The following is a 27,611-nucleotide window of genomic DNA, read 5'->3' as shown; positions in this document are numbered from 1 at the left end:
CCTTAGTCCCAAACTGAAACCAGAGCTGGCTGCCAACACATGGAACTAATTTTAGTCCCAAATTGAAGCCAGAGCCAGTTGCAGGCACTTGGGACTAACTTTAGTCCTGAGCTGAAGCTAAAAGAGGCAGCCAGTCAGGAACCCTGGGGATGGGCCAAGGCCAGCCCCCTAGTGGCTGGGCAGATGCAGTAGGGAGGCCCCTGGGTTACTGCACAGTAATGCATCTAAACATGTGTTACTGCGCAGTAACTAATCAGGTGTAAATCTGATACCTGCATGATGCAAGAGCAGCTACCCCCACTGCAGGGCTAGCTGCACCCTTGCTCTCAGTCTCCTCCCCTGCAACTAGTATGAATACATCCTGCTGCCACAGCAGCAACCTCTGGGGACTTTTTTAAGTCCCTGAAGTATGCAAGAATCCCCACCTCTGCCTCCCTGCTTAGAGGCACATCCCTTCCCTTCCTTCACCCTCTCCTCCTGCTGCTACTGCTTCCTTTACTGTCCAGGGGGTGTACAAGCTTCCAAGGTGCCACTGCTGCTCCAGCTGAGGGACATGTGTGCTGGGAAATTCAATCTTAGGCTGGATATCCAGAAAAAACTTCTTCACTGTGAGAACAGGGAGGTAGTGCAATAGACTGCCTAGGGAAGTTGTGGACTCTGCAGCATCAGAGATGTTCAAGAAGAGGCTGGACAGCCAATGGTCAGGAATGATCTAGACATAGCTATGCCTGTTTTCTACCATGGACATTTCCCATGCTTCTGGGTTTTTCTGGTTCCTAACCCCTCCTCCCTCCCCCCTACTTTTTTTTTTTTTTTTTTTACCCTGCGTGTCAGGGTGTTTTTAAGCCTCCCAAAAGGCATTGGGTATTGGTTACAGCTAGGGCTGGGAACTTAGAATCATATGGCTGGAAGGGACCTCCGCAGGTCATCTCGTCCAACTGTCTGCTCAAAGCAGGACCAGCCCAACTAGATCACTGCACCCAGGGCTTTGTCGAGCTGGGCCTTATAAATCTCCAAGGATGGAGATTCCACCACCGCTCTGGGTGACCTGTTCCAGTGTTTCACTACCCTCCTAGTGAGAAAGTTTTTCCTAATATCTAACGTAAACCTCCCTTGCTGCAACTTGAGCTCATTGCTCCTTGTTCTGTCATCTGCCCCCACTGAGATCAGTCCAGCTCCATCCTCTTCAGAACCCCCTTCAGGTAGTTGAAGCTGCTATTAAATCTCCTCTCGGTCTTCTCTTCTCTAGACTAAATAAGCCCAGTTCCCTCAGCCTGTCCTTGTAAGTCATGTGCTCCAGCCCCAAAACTATTTTTGTTGCCCTCTGCTGGACTCTCTCCAATTTCTCCACATCCTTTCTGTAGTGGGGGGCCCAAAACTGGACACAGGACTCCACATGTGGCCTCACCAGTGCTGAATTGAGGGGAATAATCACTTCCCTGCACCTACTGGCAACACACCTACCAATGCAGCCCAGGATGCCGTTAGCCTTCTTGGCGATAAGGGCACACTGCCGCCTCGTGCTCAGTGTATTGTCCACTGTCACCTGCAGGTCCTTTTCTGCAGAGCCGCTGCCCAGCCAGTCAGCCCCAGCCTGTCCCGGTGCATGGGGTTGCGCCATCCTCAGTGCAGGGCTTTGCACTTGTCCTTGTTGAACCTCATGAGATTTTTTTTGGTCCAATCCTCCAATTTGTCTACATTACTCCGAATCCCAGCCCTACCCCGCAGTATATCTACTACCCCCACAGCTTGGTGTCATCTGCAGACTTGCTGAGGGTGCGCTCTATGCCATCTTCCAGGTCGCTGATGAAGACATTGAGCCAAACCAGCCCCAGGACCGACCCCTGGGGCACTGCACTGGGTACTGGCTGCCAACAAGACATCGAGCCATTGGTCTCTACCCATTGAGCCCGATGCTCCGGCCAGTTTTCTACCCACCGGTCAGCCCACCCATGCAGCCCGCACCTCCTCAGCTTGCCTGCGAGAAGGCTGTGGGAGGCCGGATCAAAACCCCTGCTCAAGTCAAGGTATCCATGGCTCTCCCCACACCCACAGTGCCACTCCCCCGTCACAGAGGGCAATGACGTGGGTCAGCGTGCCTGGAGCCAGGCCGGACAGCCATGGCTAGGGGGTCTCCCCCCATCAGGGTCAGCCCCGCTTCACCGCACGGTCAGTCTGGTGCAGCCCGTGGGGGTTTCATCCTTGCCCTGCCCCCACGGACCCCGCGGTGACACGGGGGAAGGGGGGGTCACTGCTCACCAGCGCCACGGAGTGCGGCGTGGGGCCCGGCACCTCCCGCGGCCGCCGGCTCCACAGCTGCTCCATTGCCGCGGCCCCGCCGCCGGCACTTCCGGGACGCGCCGCTCGTCGCCACGGCAACGAGGAGAGGCGGAAGGGACGTCATGGCGGCTGCGACGCCGCTAGACCCGCGCGCTCTGTGGCGCATGCGCGCGGTGGGTGGAGGTGCGGGAGGGAGCGAGGCGAGGAACTGCGCATGCGCGCGGCGGGGTGTGGCTGCTGCGGAACAAGGGTAGCCCAAGTCTTCGCTGAACCACGCGTGCTGCGAGGTAGTCAGGGTCAGCTGCCTGGTTGCGTGTGTATACACACGTGTATAGCGATACATAGACGTGTGTACGTACATGCTTGTAACTATGTATGCGTGTGTTTGTGTGCCTATATATGTGTATATGTAGATTTGTATACGCGTGTGTATATATAGAGAGACAAGGTTCCTTGGGTGAATTTGATATCCTTAGACCAACATGGCTACAACCTACACATCTGTAGATACATATACACACACACACACACATAGATATCTATACATCTATGTAAATACGTATCTACATATAAACATCTGTTTCTGGAAGAGCGCATGTCCACAGGTGTTTTACAAAACGTGATGCTTCTCATATATATATGAATATACATAGGCGCACACACATATACACATATATATGTGTGTATATGTGTATATTTGTGTATATAAACATACACAAATGTATGTATGTGTGTGCTTATGTATGTATATACATATATAGCATGTATATACATATACACATGCGTGCACATATATAAACATACAAACATATATACACATATATGTATATGTATGTGTAAGTATATGTGAGTGTGTATACATACATACATATAAACATACCTGTTTCTTGAAGAGTGGATGTCCACAAGTGTTTTACCTTTATAAAACGTGATGTTTCTCATATATATGTATATGCACAGGCACACACGTATACACACCCACACACGTGTGTGTTTATATAAACGTGCATGCTTATGTATGTATATGCATATACACACACACATACATATGTGTGTGTGTGTATATATATATACATATATACACACACACGCACACATATATGTATATGTATACACATACGCGCACACACATATATAAACATACACACATATACAAACATATGCATACATATAGACATATCTGTTTTGAAGAAGAGTGGATATCCACAAGTGTTTTACCTTTATAAAACATGATGCTTCTCATTTTCATTCTCTTTTTTTACTGGATGATGGAGCATCTGGGCTCTTGGGTCATTTCCAAGTCGGGTACACAGGACAGTTCTCGGTGAGGATTTCCAAAGCAGTGGAAGCCCTTGCATGGAGCCTCAGTGACATCTAGTGGCTGCTGGTTCATTTGTCAGCTTCTGTGTTCCACTTTCTCTCTGCTTATTTTCTGCTTTCTGCATGTCCTTTCACAGCATCTAACGAAGTGAGCTTCAGCTCACAAAAGCTTCTACTACCCATTTATCTACTTTGGTTAGTCTATAAGGTGCAAACCTAACCTGCCTCCTACTTGACTTCAGACTGATCTGGCTAATTTGGTCTCTCTAGCCGATGTATTGCTACAGTTCGGCAGGTCCTGGGAAACCACAGGAGAAGCAGCTCCTGAATTGCACTTACAACTTGAAAAAAATAAAAGTCCAAGATGTCACCTTAAATACCCTGCCCACAAGTCTGGATTTAGTCTCCCTCCTAAGAGGTATATTAAATAGCAATCAATTAAAGTGTACACAATTGTAGCTGAAGAAGCTGAAAACTCTCTCTTTAATTCAGGTTGATATTAAAGACTGAGAGAGGGGCTGCATACCAACAGATGCATTTTCAAATTTGTGACCATTTGTAGTCATTCTTGTTTTCAATAAGTGATAGTGAGTAAGGGCAAATCTGACTCTTGGTGGAGGCCGTTCACTAATTACCAAAATTAAAGATTTCCAAATGTTCATGTACCTAGAACCTCTGGCCATGTCCTTGAGCAGTGTTTCCAGATACACTTGCATAATGAGGGGTAATTATTATATGCTTCTTAGTAGTGTGCTGGCAAAAATATTTACAAAGCTAATTAAAGATAAGGCGTGATGGCATAGTTTATGATTCCTTCTCTTTTTAGAAGAAGGGTTGTTTGTGCTTTGTTTGTGTGTGCGTGTGCATGTGTGCACAACCGCAAACTTCATAGTTATATTTGCACTTTAATAGCACCTTTTGTCCCAAGGAACTCAAATGTTTTATTGACAGTTAAGGGAATAAAACCCTTGATATTCATTTTGAAGCATGAAAGAAAGAACACATTCTTAGTTAAAGCCAGGGCCAGTACTTAATCTCTGGCTGCAGAAATAAACATAAGCAAAGGTCAATTGTTTTATTTCTTTTAAAAGGGAAAGAGTTTTAATGGTGTGAGGAGTGTTTTATGATTTTGTGGTTATCTGACTCTCACATGAATGCTAGATGAACAGATAGTTGTTTCTCTTTAACCAGCATGCTAAATCAAGATCTCTTTATCATAGGATTGCTTTATCCTTGGTTTCTTAGTTTCAAAAGAAGAGAGGACCTCCAGTCCTCCATACACCATAGAATTACCATGTTGTGCCCTAGAACACAATAGTCATTTGGGTTTTCTTTACAGTTTTTCCTCTTTCCCTTGGGTTTGTTTGTATAGTATAACCTCTTTTTTTCTTACCCAATTCCCATTGGAAAACCTTAAAGCCTGTGTAAGTTTTCTTGACTGTTTAGGACAGCCTAAGTTTGATAGATCTAGCACCTTTATAAAGGATGTTAAATCTATCTATGTCTAAAAATTAATTGTGCTTTCTAGATCCTTTTTTTTCGAGAAAGTGTCAAATAATTTTGCAGGCAATGGGCATGGCCTCTGCTTTAGAAAAGAATTCAGACACAAGACCTGACTCCCCAGGATTTTGCAGCTCACACAATGTATCCACACCTGTGCTGATGAGGGTACAACAGATACATGTTAAAAAAATTAAACTAATCCTGTTATACACTTATTGTGGACTCATTTTACACTCAAATGTAACAGATTATGTAATGTTCAAAACAACAGAGGGTTTTTTTTCTAGGGAAAATCAACTTTGTTGTCTTTACCCCAGCCTAGAAACCACTTTCTGGCCAGAAAAGAAAACCCAAACAAGGTCTACAGCTCCTCTCTGTTCCAGGAACACGAAGTTTCCGGAGTTACAGAGACTGATGAAAGTTAAAGGGATGGCCCACAATCATTTGACTCAGTCGACACCCTGCCTTGCTTCCTCTTCCTCCAAGAGAAAAATAAAGACTTCCAAAACAGAATTGAAATCCTTCCACCCCCTGCAAAAGAGAAAAAATAGAAATCTACTGCTTTCTAATGATGGCTCTCCTTTTCCTAAATGTGATAGTGTGGCTGCTAATCCAGCATGGTATTCTGCCATTTAATTTCCATGTCTTTGACAGAGTTCTAAAAAACTAACAATCCCCATCTTATTTTGAATTCCCCTGTGGCTTTCTCAATCGGTCACGCTTCTGTCTCGTGTCCTAACAGATAGCGCACCCCACCATGATGCTCCTGCTAAGTCCTGAATGCAAGAGGCATTACAGGCCAGCTTTGGCCCTGCCAGCACATGAGACAGGGACAACTCCCAGCTGTAGGTGGTGGCAGCATAGCCAAGCCGCTGCAGCTACCATTACCTTTGCACCCCCAAAAGACAATGCCTGTAGTTATTGCCCCTGTCACCCCCACCCACCCCTTGATTACATTTCCACTGAAGGTCAGTGACTGCAGACAACATACACTTGAGGAAATCATGACTCCTAGTTTCCTGTGTCTCTTGTACAATTTGTCAGTATGACAAGCAGAACTGCTATGTGACCGGATGCACATGACAGGCTGAAAGGTCAAAGTGAGTCAGAAATGAAGATCAGGTGAAGTGTGCAAGCATCGTTTGTGCGGACATAGTATTTGGGTTATAGCAGTGTGAATTTTGAAATCCCATAAAATTTGGGCAGAGGTCAAACAGGCTTTTTTCCATTCCTTTGTTACATTTAGCATGTGGCAGATGGGGAACAAGCCATGTTTATTCTCAGCTGAGGTGGTGCAAAAAGCCATGCATAGCTGCACAGAGACACAAAGCCAGCCATGACAATGCTGTGTCCACTGATCAATAGCCCCCTCTCAGGGCTTGATTCTACTCACTGATGGTGATGTTAATCCATTTATTTATACTGATTTACACTGCTGTAAGTGAAAGACTGATGTGCATTTGAAGACTTCATTAGAGAAGTGTCTTTTCACCTTCACTTAGAAGTATCATTACTTATCAATAGTGCTTCTGAGTTCTCTTTTTAATAGATTCATAGATGTAGGGTCGGAAGGTACCTAAGTAGATCTTCAAGTCCGACCCCTTGCCCTGGGGAGGACAGAATCCTGGGCTCATATGACCCCAGCTAGATAACTCTCAAGCCTCCTCTTAAAGACCCCCAGGGTAGGAGCCAGCACCATTTCCCTTGGAAGTTGGTTCCAGATCCTAGCCGCCTTGGCTGAAGTAGTGCCTTCTAATGTCCAGCCTGAACCTACCCTCAGACAACTTATGGCTGTTATTCCTTGTTACTCCGGGAGGTGCTTGGGTGAATAGGGTCTCTCCTATTCCCCGCTCAACCCCCTGGTAAGTTTATAGATGGCCACCAGGTCCCCTCTCAGCCTTCTCTTGTGAAGGCTGAACAGGTTCAGGTCCCGTAGCCTCTCCTCATAGGGTCTGCCTTGCTGTCCCCAGATCATGCAACTGGCCCTCCTTTGGACCTTCTCAATGCTGGCCATAACTCTCCTAAAGCACGATGCCCTGAACTGGATGCAGTACTCCAACTGTGGCCTGACCAGTGTCGCATAGAGGGGGAGGATCACCTCCTTGGCCCTGCTTGTGATGCATCTGTGGATACATGACAAGGTGCAGTTGGCCTTACTGACCGCATCCTCACATTGGCGGCCCATGTTCATTTTGGAATCGATAATGGCTCCAAGATCTCTTCCTGCTTTTGAGAAGGGAGTTCCTCAGCCTATAGGTATGCTACTGGTTCTTCCTGCCCAAGTGCAGTACCCTGCACTTATCCGTATTGAATCCCATCCTATTCTCATCCGCCTACCCCTGTAACCTGTCCAGGTCCAGCTGTATCCTGTCCCTCCCTTCTAGCATGCCCACCTTGCCCCAAATTGTGGTGTCATCAGCGAATTTGAATAGGGTGCTTTTCACCCCCTTGTCCAAGTCGCTAATAAAGAGATTGAACAGTACGGGCCTGAGGACCGAGCCCTGGGGGACCCCAAAGCCCACATCCCTCCAGGTCGAAAAAGACTCATCTACCACCAGTCTCTGGGTGCAGCCCCTCAGCCAATTTGTGACTCATTTGACCGTGTAGGCATCAATGCCACAGTCACCTAGCTTTTCAATGAGAATGGGGTGGGAGACAGTGTCAAAGGCCTTCCTGAAGTCCAGAAAGACTACATCCACCGCAACACCTGAGTCCAATGATTTTGTGACCTAATCGTAGAAGGCAATCAGGTTGATCTGACAGGACCTGCCCCTAATGAACCCATGCTGGTTGCCCTTGAGCATCATCCCCCATGCAGGTCCCTCACAGATGTGCTCCTGGATTATCTTCTCAAAGAGCTTCCCCAGGACCAAAGTAAGACTAACGGACCTATAGTTGCCTGGGTCCCCCCTCCTCTCTTTTTTGAAAATGGGGACCACATTGGACTTCTTCCAGTTGTCTGGCATCTGGCCAGAGCACCACGAGCGCTCATAAAGCCTTGCCAGAGGGCCCACGATGGCCCCTGCCAATTCCCTCAGCTCCTGAGTCTGTCCTGAATCTCAGTGTGGGAGTCCTGGTCCCTGCACCAAAAAATGGAGGCAAAGAAATTGTTTTAAAGGTCTACCTTTTCCTCTGGTGCAACAACCAGATTGTCAAGCGTGTCCTGCAGGGGCCCCATGTTACTCGTGCTTTCTTCATACGCCCTATGTACTTAAAAAAGGACTTTTTGTTGTCCTTGATCCTTGATGCTAGCCCTAGTTCCTCATCTGCCTTAGCTTTCCTAACAGCCCCCCTACAAACCCGAGTGATGGAGGTATACTCCTCTTTGGTGATAGCCCCTCCCTTCCGCCGGGTGTACGCCTCTTTTTTGGCTTTCCTTGTAAGATCTTTCTGCTGCTAAAATATGCCCATATGGCTCTGTATTGCACATTGAAGTACAAGCTACCCAGGCAGGAAACTTGTCCATGGTTTATACAGGCTGAGCACACTTCCAAAGCTTTGTATTGTGGGAAATAGTTTAACAATCTTTTTAAAAATCAGATAGAATTAAATCTGTTTTAAGCAGCCATGCAAGGCATTAGTCAAAGATGATGATTCTAACAATTTCTTTGGCTCTTCAGGCCTTTGGTGAGCCAGGGGAACTTTTGAGCACTCTTGTCCCCTTTGATTCTTGTTGGGACTGTCACCCCTTGGGCTTGGAGGATTGTCTCCTTAAGGAACGACCACTCATCTTGGACACCCAGTTCCCCTACCCTCCAGGACCCCAGCGCCTCTCCTACCAATCTCCTCAACTCGTTGAAGCTGGCCCTCTTGAAGTCAAGGGCTGTTGCCTTGCTGCAGGCCCTTGACACCCTGCGCTGGATGGTGAATTCCAGCAGGCGATGATCGCTGTCACCCAGGTGTTCAAGAACCTGGAGTCCCCTCACCAGGTCATCGCCTGTGGCCAGGACCAGGTCGAGGAGGGCATTCCCCCTGGTGGGACTGTGCGCCTCCTGGGTTAAGTGGAGGTCCTGTATCTCAGCAAGGAACTTCCGTGAGCGGTCCAGGTAATTTAGATCACCCATGACAACTACATCCCTTGCCTTAAGTGCCTCTGCAAGCTGACGCGAGAATTCACGGTCCAGCTCTTCCCCTTGGTCTGTAGTAGACCCCCACTATTAAGTCCCTTTCCCCACGACCCCCCTGTATTCTGACCCAGAGCACGTCAGCCTGCCACTCCACTGACCCTATCCTTTTAGTTGAGGACGTTTCATAGATTCATAGATGTTAGGGTTGGAAGGGACCTCAATAGATCATCAAGTCCGACCCCCTGCATAAGCAGGAAAGAGTGCTGGGTCTAGATGACCCCAACTAGATACTCATCTAACCTCCTCTTGAAGACCCCCAGGGTAGGGGAGAGCACCACCTCCCTTGGGAGCCCGTTCCAGACCTTGGCCACTCGAACTGTGAAGAAGTTCTTCCTAATGTCCAGTCTAAATCTGCTCTCTGCTAGCTTGTGGCCATTGTTTCTTGTAACCCCCGGGGGTGCCTTGGTGAATAAATACTCACCAATTCCCTTCTGTGCCCCCATGATGAACTTAAAGGCAGCCACAAGGTCGCCTCTCAACCTTCTCTTGCGGAGGCTGAAAAGGTCCTGTTTCTCTAGTCTCTCCTCGTAGGGCTTGGTCTGTAGGCCCTTGACCATACGAGATGCCCTTCTCTGGACCCTCTCCAGGTTATCCGCATCCCTCTTGAAGTGCGGCGCCCAGAATTGCACGCAGTACTCCAACTGCGGTCTGACCAGCGCCCGATAGAGGGGAAGTATCACCTCCCTGGACCTATTTGTCATGCATCTGCTGATGCACGATAAAGTGCCATTGGCTTTTCTGATGGCTTCGTCACACTGCCGGCTCATGTTCATCTTGGAGTCCGCTAGGATTCCAAGATCCCTTTCCACCTCTGTGCCACCCAGCAGGTCATTCCCTAGGCTGTAGGTGTGCTGGACATTTTTCCTCCCTAGGTGCAGCACTTTGCATTTCTCCTTGTTGAACTGCATCCTGTTGTTTTCTGCCCACTTGTCCAACCTATCCAGGTCTGCCTGCAGCTGTTCCCTGCCCTCCGGCGTGTCCACTTCTCCCCATAGCTTTGTGTCATCTGCAAACTTGGACAGAGTACATTTGACTCCCTCGTCCAAGTCGCTGATGAAGACATTAAAGAGTATCGGTCCAAGGACCGAGCCCTGCGGGACCCCACTGCCCACACCCTTCCAGGTCGAGACTGACCCATCCACCACGACTCCTTGGGTGCGACCCTCTAGCCAATTCGCCACCCACCGGACTGTGCAGTCATCCACATCACAGCCTCTTAACTTGTTCACCAGGATGGGGAGGGATACCGTATCGAAGGCCTTCCTGAAGTCTAAGTATACGACATCCACCCCTCCTCCTGTGTCCAGGCGTTTCGTAACCTGGTCATAGAAAGAGACTAGATTGGTCAGGCACGATCTGCCTGCCACGAACCCATGCTGGTTTCCCCTCAGCATAATTTGCCCTGCCGGGCTCTCACAAATTTGAGCCTTGATAATTTTTTCAAAGACTTTACCAAGGATGGTGTATTGCTCTTTGATGTAGAGTGCTACATCCCCGCCTTTCCTCCCCTTAATGACATTCTCTTTTGTAACCACCCATCTTCCTGTCCTCTTCCTGCAGCATGACAAGGGACTGCACCTTCCCACAACATGACACAGGAAAACAGACTCAAAACATTAGTGCGGGGTGGCCAAACTGCAGAACACATGCCACCAGTGGCACAGGCAGCCTCTGCATGTGGCATGTGGCAGACTGGGGAAGGGACAGGCAGCACAGTGAAAGATAAAGCAGGGAGAAGAAAGCAGAGAAGCAGATAGGGCAGGGAGCAAAAGGAAGGGAGCAGAAAGTGGAGCAGCTGCTTGGTCAAGGAGCACAGAGCAGGGAGCAGAAATCTGAGCTGCAGATAACAGGTGGGAAGTGGATCAGTGCAGCATGTGGGGAAGGTGTAGAGCAAATTTGTAGTATATCTGTCAAAAAGACTGGCTCCCACTGCATTAGTGTTTGGATATCAGCTAGCTGCAGCAATAGAGGCTGCAGGGATAACTACTCCATTTTTAATCAACTCTAGACATCATGTGAGTGTACTGACTGGCAGTCTGGCCTTTCTGCCTATTGTCTTCAGGCATGAAGCTCAGTATGCTTTGCTGGCCTGCTCTGAGAAGGTCCTATCGTTGGTCAGCTGCTCTCTCCTCTCCTGAGCATCACATGAAATAGTGCTGGGAGAAAGATCAGCTGTCCTCCTCCCTGGGAAAAAAACCAGCCTCTCTCATTTCTCTCTGTCATGGAGGGGCAAAGAATAACCAGAGGAAAAGGAATGGAGAGTGGAGGAGGGAAGAATGGATGATCCCACCATCACAAAGCTGATGCATTCTTTCAGAAACAGAGTGATGTGTCATTATGTACAGCAGAACCCAATATTTTTAGGATAGACAGTGAAATGGTATTGCTTAGTTCACGGGTGGCCAAATATGGCCCACAGGCCAGATCCAGCCCACCAAGTGATTGGGTCAGGCCCACGGCGGGTCCCTTGCCCCCACCTGGTCCAGGCATGGGAGACCACCTGAGCCATGGTATTTGTTGCCAATCCCACAGCCCGTGGAGTGGAGGTGCCACCTGGTGTGGGGCTCAGCCCACCCTCTCTCTGCACTCAGCTCTCAGGCATGCCGGGAGCTGTAGTCTGCAGGGCTGGGTGGTGCAGTGGTGGGGGGAGGTGGTGGATCAGCTGCACTTGGCTTCCTGGCAGCCTCCACAGCGGCAGGTGGGGGGTAGGCAGGTGGGCAGGCAGGGTCTCCATGGAGACTTGCCTGAGACCCGCACAGCAGGATATGCTCACTTGGGTGGATGGGATGGGTCCTGCAGAACTGATGCCCGTCACACTGCAGGGATGTTTGGAGAACAGGTTGCCCCCTGGCCAGCCCTTAACAGCTCACCAAAACTCCTTAAGTGGCCCTCCCGCCCAAATAATTGTCTACCCCTGGCTTAGCTTGTCATGAATTCACTCATAGGCTAGAATGCTGCAGGGTTTAAATCCATTTTGTTACAGATCTCAAAAGATATTTAGATGTCTAACTCCCACTAATTTAAACTGGGTTTAGAAAGGGATTTAACAGAAGGTAGATCCATCAAGGACTACTGAATGCAATAATTAGGGATGTAAACTCAGGTTTAGGACCTCCCCAAAGCTATGACTGCTGGTAAGTGAGAGGTGATGAATCTCTCTAAATATGTCTCGTTTCTTATACTCTTCTTCTGAAGCTTTTGTTAGCTGCTACTGTGCCCTAACTTCTATCCTATGTTCTCATTCTCATATAGTAATATGGAGGTGCTGTACAGTTAGAAATATATTTTCATGAGATATTAAGCCAGATCTTTCCTGCTCGCTCCTGGTTGCCATCTCTGTGAAGATTTAAGATCTCACTTTGAGTAACAAAGGAGGGATAAAATTAGTGCTTTGGCTAAAATTCTCCCTCATAAAAATCAGGGTCAAGTGATCAAAGCCATGTGTGAGATCTCGCTGAAAGCATCATTGTAATGACTGCTGGATTCATCTGGTTGCTCTGTACCATACCGGGGTGTGGAAGGTGCTACAGGAAATCAAATTCTAAGTTTAGAGAGGTGATAGTCTCTAAAACCCAAGCCAATGTACATGAAGCCCGCTGATGAATGCAGCTGGTCTGATGATTTTTTATTTACCCTTTAGCATTTTATAAAGGCTTAGGATTTTCCAGCATGGAGAGTTCTTTGGTGATTAATTAAACACACTCTTGTAATGAGTTGTCAAGTGCAGAAATCATAAAAAGAAAAATGTTAATTGTTTAGAGAACACTTACATTTTCACTATTGAGACACAGGTTGATTAACCCATTATGCCAGATGGACTTCTTGAGATGAGGAACTGAAAGGACTCTCTGAGAAACACTTCTGCATTTGTGTTTTTCATTCTTCATGTGCTGTGAAGCCTCCATGAAGTCAGTGACCAGTAGACATTCCCCATCATAAGAAATCACTTCAAAGTATTGCTGACTGCTTCCAGCACAGTGTTGCTTACAGTTAAGAAGCCACCTGTATATGTTATAATCATCATCTTTGACTAATGCCTTGCATGGCTGCTTAAAACAGATTTAATTCTATCTGATTTTTAAAAAGATGGTTAAACTATTTCCCACAATACAAAGCTTTGGAAGTGTGCTCAGCCTGTATAAACCATGGACAAGTTTCCTGCCTGGGTAGCTTGTACTTCAATGGGCAATACAGAACCATACAGGCATATTTTAGCAGCAGAAGGATCTTATAAGGAAGTATTTACATGCAAACATTAGGCGGAGCGTGGTCACTTTCTATTTTGGTAACAGAAGATGACCAAGACTATTTTGAGGTTGTGTACAGTCATTGGATTGCGTGCAAAAGTATATTCCAGGGTAGATTTTATACGGGTATTTTCTGTAATTGTAACTCTTGGTCAACACGACTGACTGGATAGTGGGGGAGATGAACCTGGAGTCTGACCCCATATGTTTTTAAGTGTTTTTCATATTGTAATTCTAGCATCTAATTCTTAGGTGGGGAACGCCGTAGAATAATGTAAATAATACGTTTGGTTAACATTTAAATAGCTGCTTATCTGCTTACTGCTTATAAAGTGAATTTATAATTAAGAAAATGTGGGAGCCAATGAATCCAGAATTACACTAGCTAATAACTAAAGTGTAAGCACAAATATTGCTTATCAGTCTGTCTTGACCTCAGGATGGTTGGGACTACAGGTGCCATCTCTTGGTGGTGAGAGGCTTCTTTCTTCTGCATGCCCTGAGGTGCTCTACTGACATTGCTAGCCAGACTACCAAGGGATGGTCATGGTCTTTGACATGGACCCTTGTCTATTAGGAATGGGTTTGATGTGAACAGGCATTTTCAGATGGTGACAAGATTTTGGTCACAACTGAGGGGTCAGATGCCCTGGCAAAAATAATGAAGCTGCTAAGCAAGTGTAAATTGGCAGAGCCATGTAAGGTCAGTGGACCTACACCAACTGACATTACGGGAAGATGCCTTATTTTAAGATGCTCTCTTCTCCTCCTGAGATATTCAGTCTTTATATAGGCACCACTAACTGAGTCATTTCTTCTCTTTCCTTCAACAGGAAAATAAATAATTCCAGTTCCATTTGTGGGACAACACTGGTTTTTTGAATCATAACATTGTTTTGACTTTTTATGCCTTGAATCTTTAGAAAATCTAACTCTGACCTGTCCACAGAATAGTAATAGCTTGATCCTAACCTCTGGTAAGTAAACACACAGTTCTTTGAAGCTTATAAACAAAGCAGTTTGGGCTTTTTTTATTTGAGAGCATTTTGTTTTCAGGTAAAATTAGTCAGGAGCATCAGCTTGTATGAGATACTAAACCCTGCATTTCCCCCCTTTCTAATTATATTATCATCTTTTTTTAAATGCTGTCTCACAAAACAATTTCAAACTATTAACATTAGTATTTATTTTCCCTCTTACATTTTGTGATGATAGCTGTTATTATTGGATTGATTAACTTCTGTGTACTTTCATGGCACTTCACTAATGCAAAGCTTTGTTTTCTGCATGATGAAAGAGACTACATTGACTACCCAAACATCAATGTTATTTGCCTTCTTATTGGGAACTGGAATTTGTATATATGTAAAAAAAGATATTTTAATCTGAATTACCTTAAGTCTAGGCTTGGGTAACAAAAGAGAACAAAAGCTAAGTCTTTGGGGGAGAGGGGGGTGTGTGTGCGTGTTTCATATCTGTACTAGATATAGAACAGTGCTGTGTGCTTCAGATAGTTCTTTGAAGACTTAAAAATGCCATAAACACAGAAAATTAATAATTAGATAGTAATGTCCATTTCCAGAATTTGATCTTCAGGCCAAATGTGAACTTTAGCCTTTTCCCTACACCTAGTGAACTGGGAGAACAAGTCTGCTTAAGTATTTTCAGTTAATTACTCTTTTGTATTGCTCAACAAATCCTCTCTTAGATAAAGCTGATTAATATCCAGGTGAAAAGCTTACTTTGGTTAAGACAGCTGTGCAATGAAGTCCACAGTTTATGGTTTAACATATATGAAGGATGGCATGTAGAGACGAGGTACAGTTACTACAAGTGAAATGTCATTTATAATAAAATGATGATTCAAAAATGTACTCTGGTTACAACGCAGCTGCAGAAAAAAAATACTTTGAGGGAGAAAAATTTCCAGTTCATAATCGTAACACTGAATACCCATTCAACACAATGGGTTGTATTCACTCTGGTATACAGATGGTCTCCTGATGGGCTGTATAGGGAAAACTGGATTTGAAAAGCCATGTAAAAGGAAGGGTGGGTCCTATGAAGAAAGGACTAGAAAGCTTTTATTGCTACCTAGTGCTGGTTGAGAACTTTCCAGTAAAATATGTTTATGCTGAAAATCTCTATTTCATCAAAACTTGGATGTTCTGCAGGAATGTGTCCATTTCAATAAAAAGATTGTTTTGGGGCCAAAAATTCAAAATATAACATTTCCATCAGAAATAGAATGTTTTAATTTTTAATTTTTAATGTAATTTAATGCAATTCCCTCAAAATGGATGTATATTGTTTAGGAAATGGAATATTCAATATTAAAAATAATACAACATTGTGAAATATAAAACAATGATATAGCATGAAGCTTAAAATGCAATGTCAAACTACATTTGCACAATAAAATGTGATGCAAAATTGAAGCTAGATGTTTGGATTGACTCTGACTTTTAAATGTAAATTTAAAGGGAAATTTCAAAATGTGACATTTAATTCCAATTCAGAACAAAACAAATGCAAAACAGCAGAATCCCCTGTAAAATAGAAAGAATTGTGCCCAGTTGGCTCTATAGATTTATTTTCTTTCTCCACTTCCAAGATTGCTATGTCGTGGGGAAGAGCGATTCTTCTTGCTGACATGGTAGTCATGGCTACATACTTGATGAATATGTATGTATGGACTGTAAAGCTGTGCTTTCCACGCAGAGAAGACCCAAGCCTGCTCCCAGGCTCCACGTGACAGTGAACCCCGGAAACGTTTACTATCCAGAGCTCAGTTCTGTTGTTTGGGCTCCTCTACTAGCAGCAAAAAGTTTCTTGCTGGAATTAGCCTTATTCCTGACCTCTGTAGGGCTCTTCACAGCTCATTAATGCATCTGGAAGGGCTGATGGACCTAGCATGAAAGAGCAGTCAGGTGTGAAGATGGAAGGATCGACTTGCCACAAGTGATGCTCAGATTATCAGATGCATATGTCACAGTTTTATGGGCAAATTTAATCACAGATAAAATCCAGTTCTAAAGAAATAGGGAGTTCCTCAGCATGCCTGTCCCAGGCAGATTCTCCAACCTCCCTTGGGGCTAGTCGATCCTTCCAGCTTTTCACTTGACTGCTCTTTCATGCTAGGCCCATCAGCTTTTCCAGATGCATTAATGAAACATGAATAACCCTGCAGAGGTCAGGAATAAGCCTGATTCCAGCAAAGAAACTTTCTGCTGCAAGTAAAGATAAGCTCAAACGCCAGAACTGAGCTCTGGGTAGTAATGTGGGTACTGTGGGAAGGTCACTGGAGGACTACTAGCACTTGAGTGATCTTGCAGCATTATCACTCTCAAGGCATATATGCTCCGGTCTGAGAGTTGTGTACCCATTCCCCACCTCTGTGGGAGCAGGTACAGGTTCAGAGCATAACAAAGAACATGCTCGGAAGTTTTGTGTGTTGATGGTAGGGGGTTTCCGCAAAAAACCTCCGAAACGTATATGTAAGAGTGTGGGCTACAACTGCATTGTAAATATATCCCCAGTTTAAGCCCTGGGGAAAAGCAAGTCAGTGCTGAAATCATCAGACATGACTGAGGAAATCTTGAATTCCAAAGTCTTTAATTGTGGAAAGTGGTTGCTTGGACTACAATACAGCTCTGGTGCAGGACAGAGCTCCTTTGGTTTCCTAAAAGGATTTGTGTCCTCTTTTCTTATGTAACAGAAATAATATAAAGAAACAATATAGGCTTTGTTAGGTGCTAGATAATTGTTATACAAGTTTATATGCATACATACTGTTACTCTGACTGATGTCTTCTAAAATGCAGAACACAGTAGATGTGTCTACATGAGACCTTTAATTGTGCATTAACGTAGTTTGCTGGAAAGTAAGCATGTGTGTCTACACATGCACAAGCTTGATCTAAGCTGGCAGAACGCCGAGAAGCGATTCAGCTTTCCCTTGATTTATGCAGATTCTGTTTATGCAAATTCACTCTTATACAATGACCCTTTTTATACCTGAAATTCATTATATGCGAGGTAAATTTGCACTTATGTGATCGCCACAGGCTTGCTCCCCCTCCCGGAAGCAGGTAAGTCTGTGAGTTTGTGAGTGGAGGGGAAAGGGCTGTGAGAGGAGGGAAGGAGTGAAGGAGGGGAAAGGGCCATGGGGCTGGGGCCCCACTCACTGCAGCTCCTGCTGCAGTTGCTCTGGAAGTGGCTGATGCCAGCAACTTGCAGCCCCTGGGCTGCACCACACCCCAAGCCCCCCCCACCTCAGGCCCTGCTTCAGCAGCCCTGGGAGTGGCCAACGCCAGCCGCCTGCAGCTGCTGGGCTGCGCCGTGTCCTGAACCCCCCAGGGCTCTGCTTCCCCTGGGACACTGTGCCCTGAACCCCCCGGCACGGTGCAGACCAGCAGCTGCAAACTGGTGGCATCCACTGCTTCCAGGGCTGCAGCAGGGGCAGGTGGTAGCCTGCAGCAGGACAAAAGCAGGCTGGGGCAGCAGCACCGGGCTCTTCCCAGTGCTCAGGGTGGGCCACAGCGATGGGAGGGGGGTGGCTACCATCCCAAAATTTGTTGTAGCCTCTTTCCACTCCCCACCCTGCCCAACCTGCCCTTCCAGCACAGCCACCAAGTCCTGGGAAGAGCTGGTTGCTGCCACTGGCCCCAGCCTGTAGCAGCTGCCTGCCCCAGCCTGCTCTCGTCCCGCTGCAGGCTGCTATCTGCCTTGCTGCAGACCTGGGAGCAGCGGACACTGCCTGCTTGTAGCCACTGGGCTGTGCTGCGCCAGGGGGTTTGGGGCATGGTGTCCTGGGGGAAGTGGAGCCTCAGGGGGTTTGGGGCATGGTGCAGCCCAGCGGCTGCAGGCAGCTGGTGTCGGCTGCTCCTGGGGCTGCTAGAAAAGGGGCTGGGGTGAGCCTCACTCCCTCCCTCCCTCCATCCCCGCCATGGGAATGCATACTTATGTGTTTCATTGTAAACTGGGTTCGCTTTATGCAAATTCGATTTATGCGCCATTCTCCAGGTGTAGCAGAAAGCCCCCTTTTCCTCTTGCCTGCATTTGCTCTCCCCTCTTTGGATATGTTTCTCTTTTTCTACCTTTTCTTCCTTCCTCTCTCTTTCACTTTAAGATAAGGAATCGTGTTTTAAAATTTGTATGTGTGCATTTCGTATTTCCCCTTATATTTTGGTATTTTTATCTATTTGTGTGCCATGGCATTTGTAGCTTATATTTTATACTCCTCACCTTTCAACTTTCAACTGAATGTATTTAGTTTCATAAGTAAGTTATACATTGTAACAATGTTAACAAGGGCAAGAATCAAATTGCTCTTCCCTGTATCAGGCTGGCCCCTGAAAGAGCGAGTGAATCAGTGATTGAATGTGTAACACAGTAGCAGGCAGCAATTAACATCTAAGGAAACTGCAGATCAGCCAAAGGAAGAACTCAATAGAAGACAATGTAACAACCGGGAAATCTCTAAAGGTCACTGAACAAGGGCTAGGAGCCCTGGCCTGAGTTAATCAACGCCGGGGACCAACTTTTGGGCTGAGTATCTCCAGATCAACCGCTCCCAGAGCCCTATTCAAAATTAATCAATGGACTCCCAAACCTGCACGTACATGCGGACGACCCCTGGGGCTGACTGATGCTGTCCAGTAGCCACTGAGGGGGGGAAGTCCCACAAGGGTCAATGACCCCTGGATTGGGCAAACCTGAAAACTGGGGAGTCACCAAAGTCTGCCAAGGACAGATAAAAGGCAGTGAAAAGTGACCCTAAGTGGCGCCCTCTTGATCTTCAACTTGACCAGACCTGTCCAACCAGAAGGACCAGCTGGCGACCCCCTTCTGGAAGATAACACCACGCTGAAAGAAGCCTCAATGACAGACTCCAGGGCTTGTAGGATAGGTATACCTGACTCTGTAGCCTGCTACTGTGTGTGTGTATGTGTGTGCATGTGTGCGTGTGTGGGGACCAGCCCCAAGGTTTATGATTACAGTGTTTCAATCCGCCTAATAAACTAGAATTTTAAGGATCCCTAGTTGGACATTTGTAGCCAACACAGAAATACATCTACCACATAAATCGAGGGAAGCCCATATACTACACAGTAAACCTCCCTAATCCCGAGTAAATCTGCTATACCTGCAAATACCAAATTTACTCTGCTATACCTGCAAATGCCAAATTTACTCGAGATTAGTAAGTGCCGTAGCGCTCATGTAAATGCCTGACAGGTGATCAAGAAATGGGGCTTGGAAAGAGCTTCAGTGGGGGGTAGGTCCCAGCCCCCCACCCCGATTCACTGGTGGGGCAGCTAGCAGTGAGCTGGTTGCTAGCTGCTCCACCAGTGGATCGGGGTAGGAGGCTGGGACCTGCCCCTCCCCTCAGCTGTTCCAAGTCTCCTACCCCTGACTAGAGAGCCAGAGCCAGGAGCAGGGGGCAGGGGGACATTGTCCCTGTCCTGGCAGCTGGCAGCCCCCTGGGACCAGGACATAGCTGTCTCCTGGCCCTGTGCTCCCTCTTAGCCCCTGGGTAGCACCAAGGGGGATCCTCAAGTTACCCTTGGTGGCAGCAAGGGTCCATTGCAGGGCTGCAGAAAACTTGGTGCAAAGAGTAACAAATCTGCTCCCTAATCTCTCCATGTTTAGACACCTGCTGAAAGTGTTTACTCCAAAGTAGTTTACACCAAAGTAGTTTAGGCCAGATCAAATGCATGTGTAGATGCACTCAGTAAGTACCAGTAAAGAAGGTCTACCATGTTCATATGTGTTATAGAGGGAAATGTGAATAATCATGTAGGAAAGCTAATGAAAGCTGAGCAGGAGCAACTACAGGCCAGTCAGGCATCAGAGGGGAAAAGAGAGGAATAACTACAGAGAAAAAAGATGAGAATGAAAGAATAAATTGAAAGCAATGTATATGGAGACAGACAATGGCAGAACAGCTTAAACAATAAGAATCAGAAGGCAAAAAAATTGTAGTAATGATTAAAAGAAACTGGGAAATTTTACAATATGTATAACAGTCTGAGGGAAAATAGAAGTCAGCTATTTTTTAATATTTCACAGAAGTTTGCCCTCACAATATTGTCATTTCACAGGTGCAGTTTGTACACTCACAAACAAGTGGTACGTTCTGTTTATATTGTTTTATGTACATAATAAGTGTTGCACAGGCCCTTGTGTGACTGGTTTGTTCAGTTTTCAGATGTCAACAGTTTCCCCTGCTTGGGCTTCTCTCCTTGATTGAATATCGTGTTGTCTAACATGCCCGTCCAGAAAACAAGAAGGCAGCTCTTCCCCTGTAAGTGGCAATCCACAGCTCACTGGAAAATATTACTATCCTATCTCAGGTAATCAGAGTTAAAAGACATCATTTGTAGAAATGAGATACTCATAGGCTTGGAACTAAGTGATCTTCATGCCGCACAATCTCAGACCCTCTAAACATAAGACAGGACACAAATGAATGGACAATCCCAAGCAAAAGAAAGGAAAATGATACTGAAACACACCTAAGGATTATGAGTTGGGTGAGTTACTGTCTAAAATGAACAGAGGACCGAGATGGCAAAAGACATCTAGAAAGCCACTTGGGTACTAAGTGCAGGGAGTCGCGGCCTATTTTGTAACGATCAGATGGCACACAACAGGTTGATATTAGAGAAATGCAGGGAATTTGGGCCACACATCCTCTATGAATTTTAATAGAATCCCTTATGTTGCTTTGAAAATCTCAGTTTCCTTGTGGAGGCAAAATACAGAAAAAAGACAGAAAATAAACTCGAGACCAAGCCTAGACCTTGTTGAGAATGGTCAATGATTTTTTCTTGTTGTTTTTGGAAACTAGTCATTAATAAAAACAAAAGTGGTGCACAGGAAATACCAGTTCCACCGAGATGTTTGTCAGGAAAGGGCCACAGGATCAGGTTTGAACTTCTTGTCAAAACGAGAGAGAGATAGAATAGCCTGGTGGGCAGGAGGTGCATTCAAGCCCTGTTCTACCTCATTCAAACCAGGGTTTTGAATCATACTCCTTCCTTTTGAAGGCTACGTCTCAGGGAAGGACTGTAACAGCAAACCTGTTTTGCTCTTCTGGTGTCTGTTTCTCAACAGTCTCGGGTTCATCTTGATGTGGTATGTAGAATTTCGGAAATCTCAGGATTAATGGCAGAGGAAAACCCCTTCCCCATTAGTCCTGTCCATATCCTTCTGAAGGCCCACTTTTTCCATGTTGCCCACAAGAAGTCTATAGCGTGCTAAAAGTTGCACAAATCCTAGGTTTTTACCTCAGCTTTAAATATGAGGCTTTAACGCAGGGATTATCTTTATTTTGAGTTTTGTATAGAGCCAAGTACATTGCTGGATTATAACAAACAGCACATAATCATAGCTAAAGAAAAGAACTATTTTACTACCATATAAATTTGCAGGGTGAGGGTGGAGCAGGCATGGGATTGACTTTGTTTCACTTGAATTCATAATACTATTGCAATACTTGTTACTTTGATCTTTCTGCCTATGACTGCCTGCTAATGAGACAGTTCAGCACGCCCCGTGAGAAGTCTGCATTCTCATGCAGTACACCGTGAAGAAACTGTAAGAAACGCTCCTTTTGCCAGTAAAACCTTTGCAGCGTTTGCCAGAATTTAATATCACTGCATCCTGTTCTGTGTACTCTCTCTCAAGTGGAAAGAGTGGTGGAAAGTGGTCAGATTGTCAAAACACATTGAGTACAACCAACTACATGCCACATTCACTTTGAGCTTTATCTTGCCACTGAGGATGGAGCATAGGTCCTCTAACCTTTACCAGGTAAGTTAAAGCAGCATTCTTATTCCTGTCCCTCTCACTTAGCAGATGAGCCAAAGCAGCATTCTCAAATACTGGAACACTATACCTCACTCCCCTCTCCTTGGGTCACAAAAACAACTAGGAAGTTTGTGAAGCACTGAAATGTAAGTTTAACTCTTGAACACACTGCATACTCCTCCCTCCCCATTAAAGATCCCGAGTTCTTTGTCAAACTCTCAGAACAAGCACTTTCTAGAAGTCTATCATTGTTATCACGGATACATTTTTATCTTATTGAAATAGTTTGTGAACATTTGTTACTTCCAGTTAGGGGGCATCCAATCAAAAAGACTGAGAAAGACAAGAGTAAAAGTGCTCAGCATCCTTTTCTGTCATGTTAAAGGAAAAGTATCCTTAGTTACTCTGGGCAATATTTTTCCATCAAGTGCAGACAAATACAGAACAGCGAGTGACAAATACAGAATCTGCAACAATGAACATTTAACACATTTGTTTCAATTGTCCTGAATCATATTTTTAGCAGGGGCAGGGGACCCTAAAGCATTTAGAAGAAAAATGCTTTGACATTGTTAAACATTTTGATATTTCCATATTGGAATGCCTTTCCATTCTGAAATGTCCGCTCATAATCAAAGCAGAACTTCTACAGGTGCTCAGAGCTGAAACAAAGCACTCCTTTAACTTTCTGATTTGCAGAAATGTTTTGAAATTTGCCCTTCAGCCCCCAAGTGATGTTGTTTTTAATTAAATTTAACAGAAAGGCCAGTAAGTGGGAGTCCAGTGCTCCTCCAGCTCTAGCTAGCAGGGAGCACTGGGCAGTTCTGAGTCCTTGCACTGGACATCAGGCAGGTGGGCATCTGCTCACTCACTGGGCTGCCAGTGCAGTCAGTAGGTGAAGAGATGTGATCTGAAATGTGTGTTTGCATTTGCTAGTAGCATAAGAGCGATGTAGCAGTGATGGTCCAGAAAGTATGGGAGAGGCAAGGATTTCTTTGGGTGATAGTTTTTTTGGACCAACCATGTAGTCGGGATAGTCAGAGAAGCTTTTGAATGCAGACCTGACAAAGAATGCCTTGTATTCAATAGCTGCTCTAACTATCCCAACCACAGTTGGTCCAATAAAAGTGATTTCCTTAAGAAATCCTCGCCTCTTTGCATTTCTTGGTAACTCAGAAATGCGGCCTCTAGTAAGGGCTGATACTACCATGCCCACAGAGGTTGGGGAGCAGCAGCCCTGAGAGCCATCCTGGGGTGGATCTGGGGAGGTGCACTGGTGCACTTGCATGCACCCAAAGTTTAAAACCACCTTCCTGGCAGTGGCAGCAACAGTGCTGCGGGAGTCAGTTGACTTCATGACTCATTATCATTGACCTGATCCCTTATAAACACTTCATTCCACAGATGTTAATGACCCTTTCTTCTTTTTAATGGTCTTGATGTTCCAACAACCAAGCTACCCTTTGTTCTGTCCTCCTGCTGTCTGTAGCTGCTCCAATTTCCCAGCCCTGCAGACTGTTTTTAACTCATTCCTATGAAGTTATAGTTGTTGTTGCTTCAAACTTAAACTGAATTATCCAGCCCTAGACCTCAGGCCTATGAGTAAAACTTCTAGTTTATTTTTTACTGGAGAAAAACGTGTCTTGTTTTGTATGTGACAGTTCAGCTTGCCATCTGCACCCTCTTTTTCACAATCCTCAATCCACCTGTTGGGGAGTCTTGAACACCCCTCACCCCTTTTTGCTGTGCTGGGTGTGTCACTTCCCTCCTCCCAGGTACTCTGATCCCAGCAGTTCAGTCTGAATCACAAAAATGATTAGTGAAAGTGGATTGTGAGGGGCCGTTTCAAGGGACCCAAGATGCACAGGCCAGAGATCACACCCCATGCTAATTTGGGGACCCTAGAAAAGGACGACTGTCTCAGGCTGTGACTCAGTTTCTCTGCTCCCTACCGAATTAGCCAAGAGATGCTCGTCTTGGAGGAATGGATGAGAATACACAAATCTGAACCATGCATCACATTTCCCCACAAAAAGGCAGAGGGGTGGGTGTCTGGGACTTGCCTCAACCCCTGAGGAGGGATGCTGAGGGCCCACCGGGGTAGTGAGCCTGTCTGGGCGCTCTCTTGTGTGTATTGCCCGAGGGCCAGCATCCCAGTATGCCCCTGTCTAGTTGGGAGGAACTTGCTTTGTCTTCTGTTGTCTTTCCCTGGATAAAGCAAAAACCCTGGAGAGACACCCCGGGCATCACAGACCCTGGGCCATGGCTTTTATCAGACCCGGCGTACAAGCTTCCCCGTGCAGACCTGACCAGGAAGGTCTCCCCTCCCCGAAGTGTCCGGCTCTCTCCCCACTACCCCCTCCCCGAGAAACCCTGCCCCCTGCACACACTGGTAGCTATTCCCAGCCAAGCAGCTCCAAAAAAGTCCTGACAGCAACCCCCACTCTCTGAGCATGACTTGGGTTTTGTGCTATATCAAAAACGATCCTACTTTTTATTTCAGGGGTATTGGTTGTCGCCGTGTTGCTCTAAGCACATAGGCAGGCAAGCTTCTTGGGGTAAACCTGTTATCTTTTACATGACACCCACTAAATGGTTGGAAAAATCTTTTGAGTTGGTTTAATAAAAGATCCCAGATTTCCCCCAAGAACCTGGTCTGTGTCTTGGACCTTGTGAGCATTTTCACTAGCGTGGGTCGTGCCAGCAATGATCGTGCACGCACCAGCCCCAGGAGGACCGCACACCTGGCACCACTTGATGCTGCAGCGGCCGGAGGCGCAGCCCGGGAGGCGGGGCGGAGCGTCCCGGGCGGGCGGGAGGAGCCGCAGCCCAGCCCGGCTCGGCTCGGCTCGGCTCGGCGCGGCGCAGACGGAGCCATGGACTGCGGCGTGATCACCTCCAAGACCGTGCTGCTGCTGCTCAGCCTCGTCTTCTGGGTGGGTCCCGGCCGCCGGGGCTGAGCCCCTGGGAGGGCCGGCTCCTGCAAACTAATTGCGGAGATGTAGTGGGGTTTTGGGGGCGCGGAGTGATTTGCGAGCTGTGGTTTCTTTCTCTTTTTCTCAGGGATGATCAGTCAGAGCTGGTTTGCTGGGAGCCTTTATCCCAAGTGTAGTTAACACCCCGCTTTAACTTGTGGGTGACAAAAGTGACAGACCTGCAGGCCGTATTGGTCTAGAGGAAAAGGCAATCCGGACTGGGAGTAGAGAGGTCTGTTATTAGACCAACAAACCCTGCAGTGGCTTTGGAAGGTGCTGAGTGATTTGGGAGCGGTGGTTTCTTTCAAGAGAAGAAAAACTTTGGGGTCGTTTGGGCTCCATTGGCCCCCCAGGGAAGAATGGTTTTGTGGAGAGTGCTGTAGAGGTGTATGGGATGTCTGTGTAGCTCTTGCTGCTGGAGGGACACGGGGGCTCCCTGCGCCGAGCAAGTTCATCCCATTCCTCTTCGCTGTCTGGATGTGAACTGACTGCTCTTGCTGCAGCCCGGAAATGCTAAACGTTCCTGGGAATTGCCAGAGAGGACGTAGACCTGCAGTACATACTTCTCACCTGTGGCTCCCCAGCTCTGCTCTGTGGATTGCCTTTGGGTGGTCTGCAAAACCAAAGAGCGTCAGCACCGTTTGAGAGGGAGGTTGGGGTATATGGAAAAGAAAAGCATACCTGTGTGAAGATTTTAATTCTTATAACTGATTAAAGGAATGAAATATCTGGAGAACTCTTGCTGCATCTGCAGGAAAGCAAATAAAACCATCCAGAGAGACTGCTTAGTGGTTCTGGCAGCTGCACTTCATTTCCACTCTTGTAACCAAAAAGTTCAGCTGTATTAGTGTTGGCATAATTTAAATAGAAAACCCTTAAGTTTCATTGTTAAAATTATGCATGGATTTTAGACTCTGCTGAGCCTGGCATGTACTTAAAACCTAAAGCTGGCACATCTGCTTACATAACCTTTTTTCTGGGATGGGTGGTCTACTGATTCAGTTTTCATGTGAAACTTAGGTGTAGCACCCTTGACCATCTATTTATTTGATGAAAGGCTGTGAACTCGGGGGGAGTTCAGATCTGTATCTGTGTTACAGCTCAGGCACATCGCTGGGTTTTATCTTGGGTTTTGTAAAGGGAACATTTGGAACCTGAACCCAAGGCCAGTCGAGGAGCTGACTGTTTACGTCTCTCTGATGAACGTGTTCAAACGGTGCCTTGGCCTTTCAGTTTCTTTAAGGTTAATGGACACGAGTAACTGAAAGGCATACGTTACAACATCAACATTATTTGACTGATTGAAGTTCTGGCTGAATGAGACAGAAGTGAAGTGAGCCTGTTAATGTTTGGGGACATGACCACACTTTGGTTAACCAGGACTTGCAGTCAAGCAGTTGGTTGAAGCATTTGGTTAACTAGGGGGCGTTTACATATACATTACTTGTAAACGCAGCCTTTGTTGAAGTGTTTTCATCCACTTATATAATTTATATATTTGCCAAGTGTGGGTGGGGGATGACTTTAGTTTAAAAAAGTTGAAGAGCAAGGTAACACACAGCTAGATTTGTTGTATGCAGCTAATTTGAGTCTTGTGTCAGGTGAAAGAGTGGCGCACTATTGCTAGGGGCACGCTATCTTTTATTTTCCTCAAGAGTTTTCAGGCTTATTATTTTTTCTAATGAACAGATAAAGCTAGAATAGAGATGTTTGCCTCTCTATACTGGCAGACTGTGGGGAAAAAATAGTTATTTGATGGAAGTCAATTAAGAAGACCTTGAGGCAGAGTTTTGTTTCAGTTCTCCTTTGCATGCTTTCAGCAGTAACAACAGTGACCAGCAAGTCAAGACCATACTCTGCAGCCTTTGGCTGTGCCCTTTTTTTAGTGATCAGCCTCGTGACTATGACTGTAATCATGTAATGAAGTGCTCAGTAACGATGAACATAGCGATTCCAATAAGCACTGTGAGACTTTCCTGCCATGTGGAAAAATTTGAGTAGTTCACTAGTCAGTGGAAGGAAGTGAGCCCTGAAGTGCAGACATTTCATTAATAGATATAAGCTTTCCTGAAATTGCGGCCAGCTGTGCTGAGGGCTTGAAACCGCATGGAACATAATTCCTGTGCTAAAAAGGAAATAATTAGTTGCTAAATGTATGAAAGACAGTTTGCCTTATTGAGTGTTTTAATGCGCAGTCCCTCCATGGAACCATTGGTGGGGACCAAAACTCAGCTTTGACAGTTCAGTTTTAAGCCAGATCTGCATGTGTAACTCCTGTTGACTCCAAGTTATCAGTATTGATAATGGGAAGCAGTTTCCATCCTTTTAGATTCCCTGGCACA

At 46.1% G+C, this 27,611-nt stretch overlaps 2 protein-coding genes across 2 annotated transcripts in view; one reads left to right on the top strand and one right to left on the bottom strand.

The window, feature by feature from the left end:
- The window catches only part of CFAP53 (cilia and flagella associated protein 53), a 33,942-nt gene extending 31,551 nt beyond the window's left edge, over window positions 1–2,391 (bottom strand). Inside the window, exon 1 of the mRNA XM_014594144.3 lies at window positions 2,260–2,391. Within this exon, the coding sequence (XP_014449630.2) occupies window positions 2,260–2,325 (66 nt within the window). The 5' untranslated portion in view covers window positions 2,326–2,391. The remainder of the gene's footprint in view (window positions 1–2,259) is intronic.
- A 22,724-nt stretch (window positions 2,392–25,115) lies between these two features.
- Window positions 25,116–27,611, top strand: part of LOC102560789 (tetraspanin-36) — a 30,698-nt gene continuing 28,202 nt past the window's right edge. The window contains exon 1 of the mRNA XM_014594146.3: window positions 25,116–25,230. Coding sequence (XP_014449632.2) covers window positions 25,171–25,230 — 60 coding nt within the window. The 5' untranslated portion in view covers window positions 25,116–25,170. The remainder of the gene's footprint in view (window positions 25,231–27,611) is intronic.

This window comes from Alligator mississippiensis, chromosome 3 (assembly GCF_030867095.1).
Source record: "Alligator mississippiensis isolate rAllMis1 chromosome 3, rAllMis1, whole genome shotgun sequence".
In the NCBI taxonomy this organism is placed as follows: Eukaryota; Metazoa; Chordata; order Crocodylia; family Alligatoridae; genus Alligator; species Alligator mississippiensis.
This window is presented reverse-complemented; position numbering and strand designations above follow the sequence as displayed.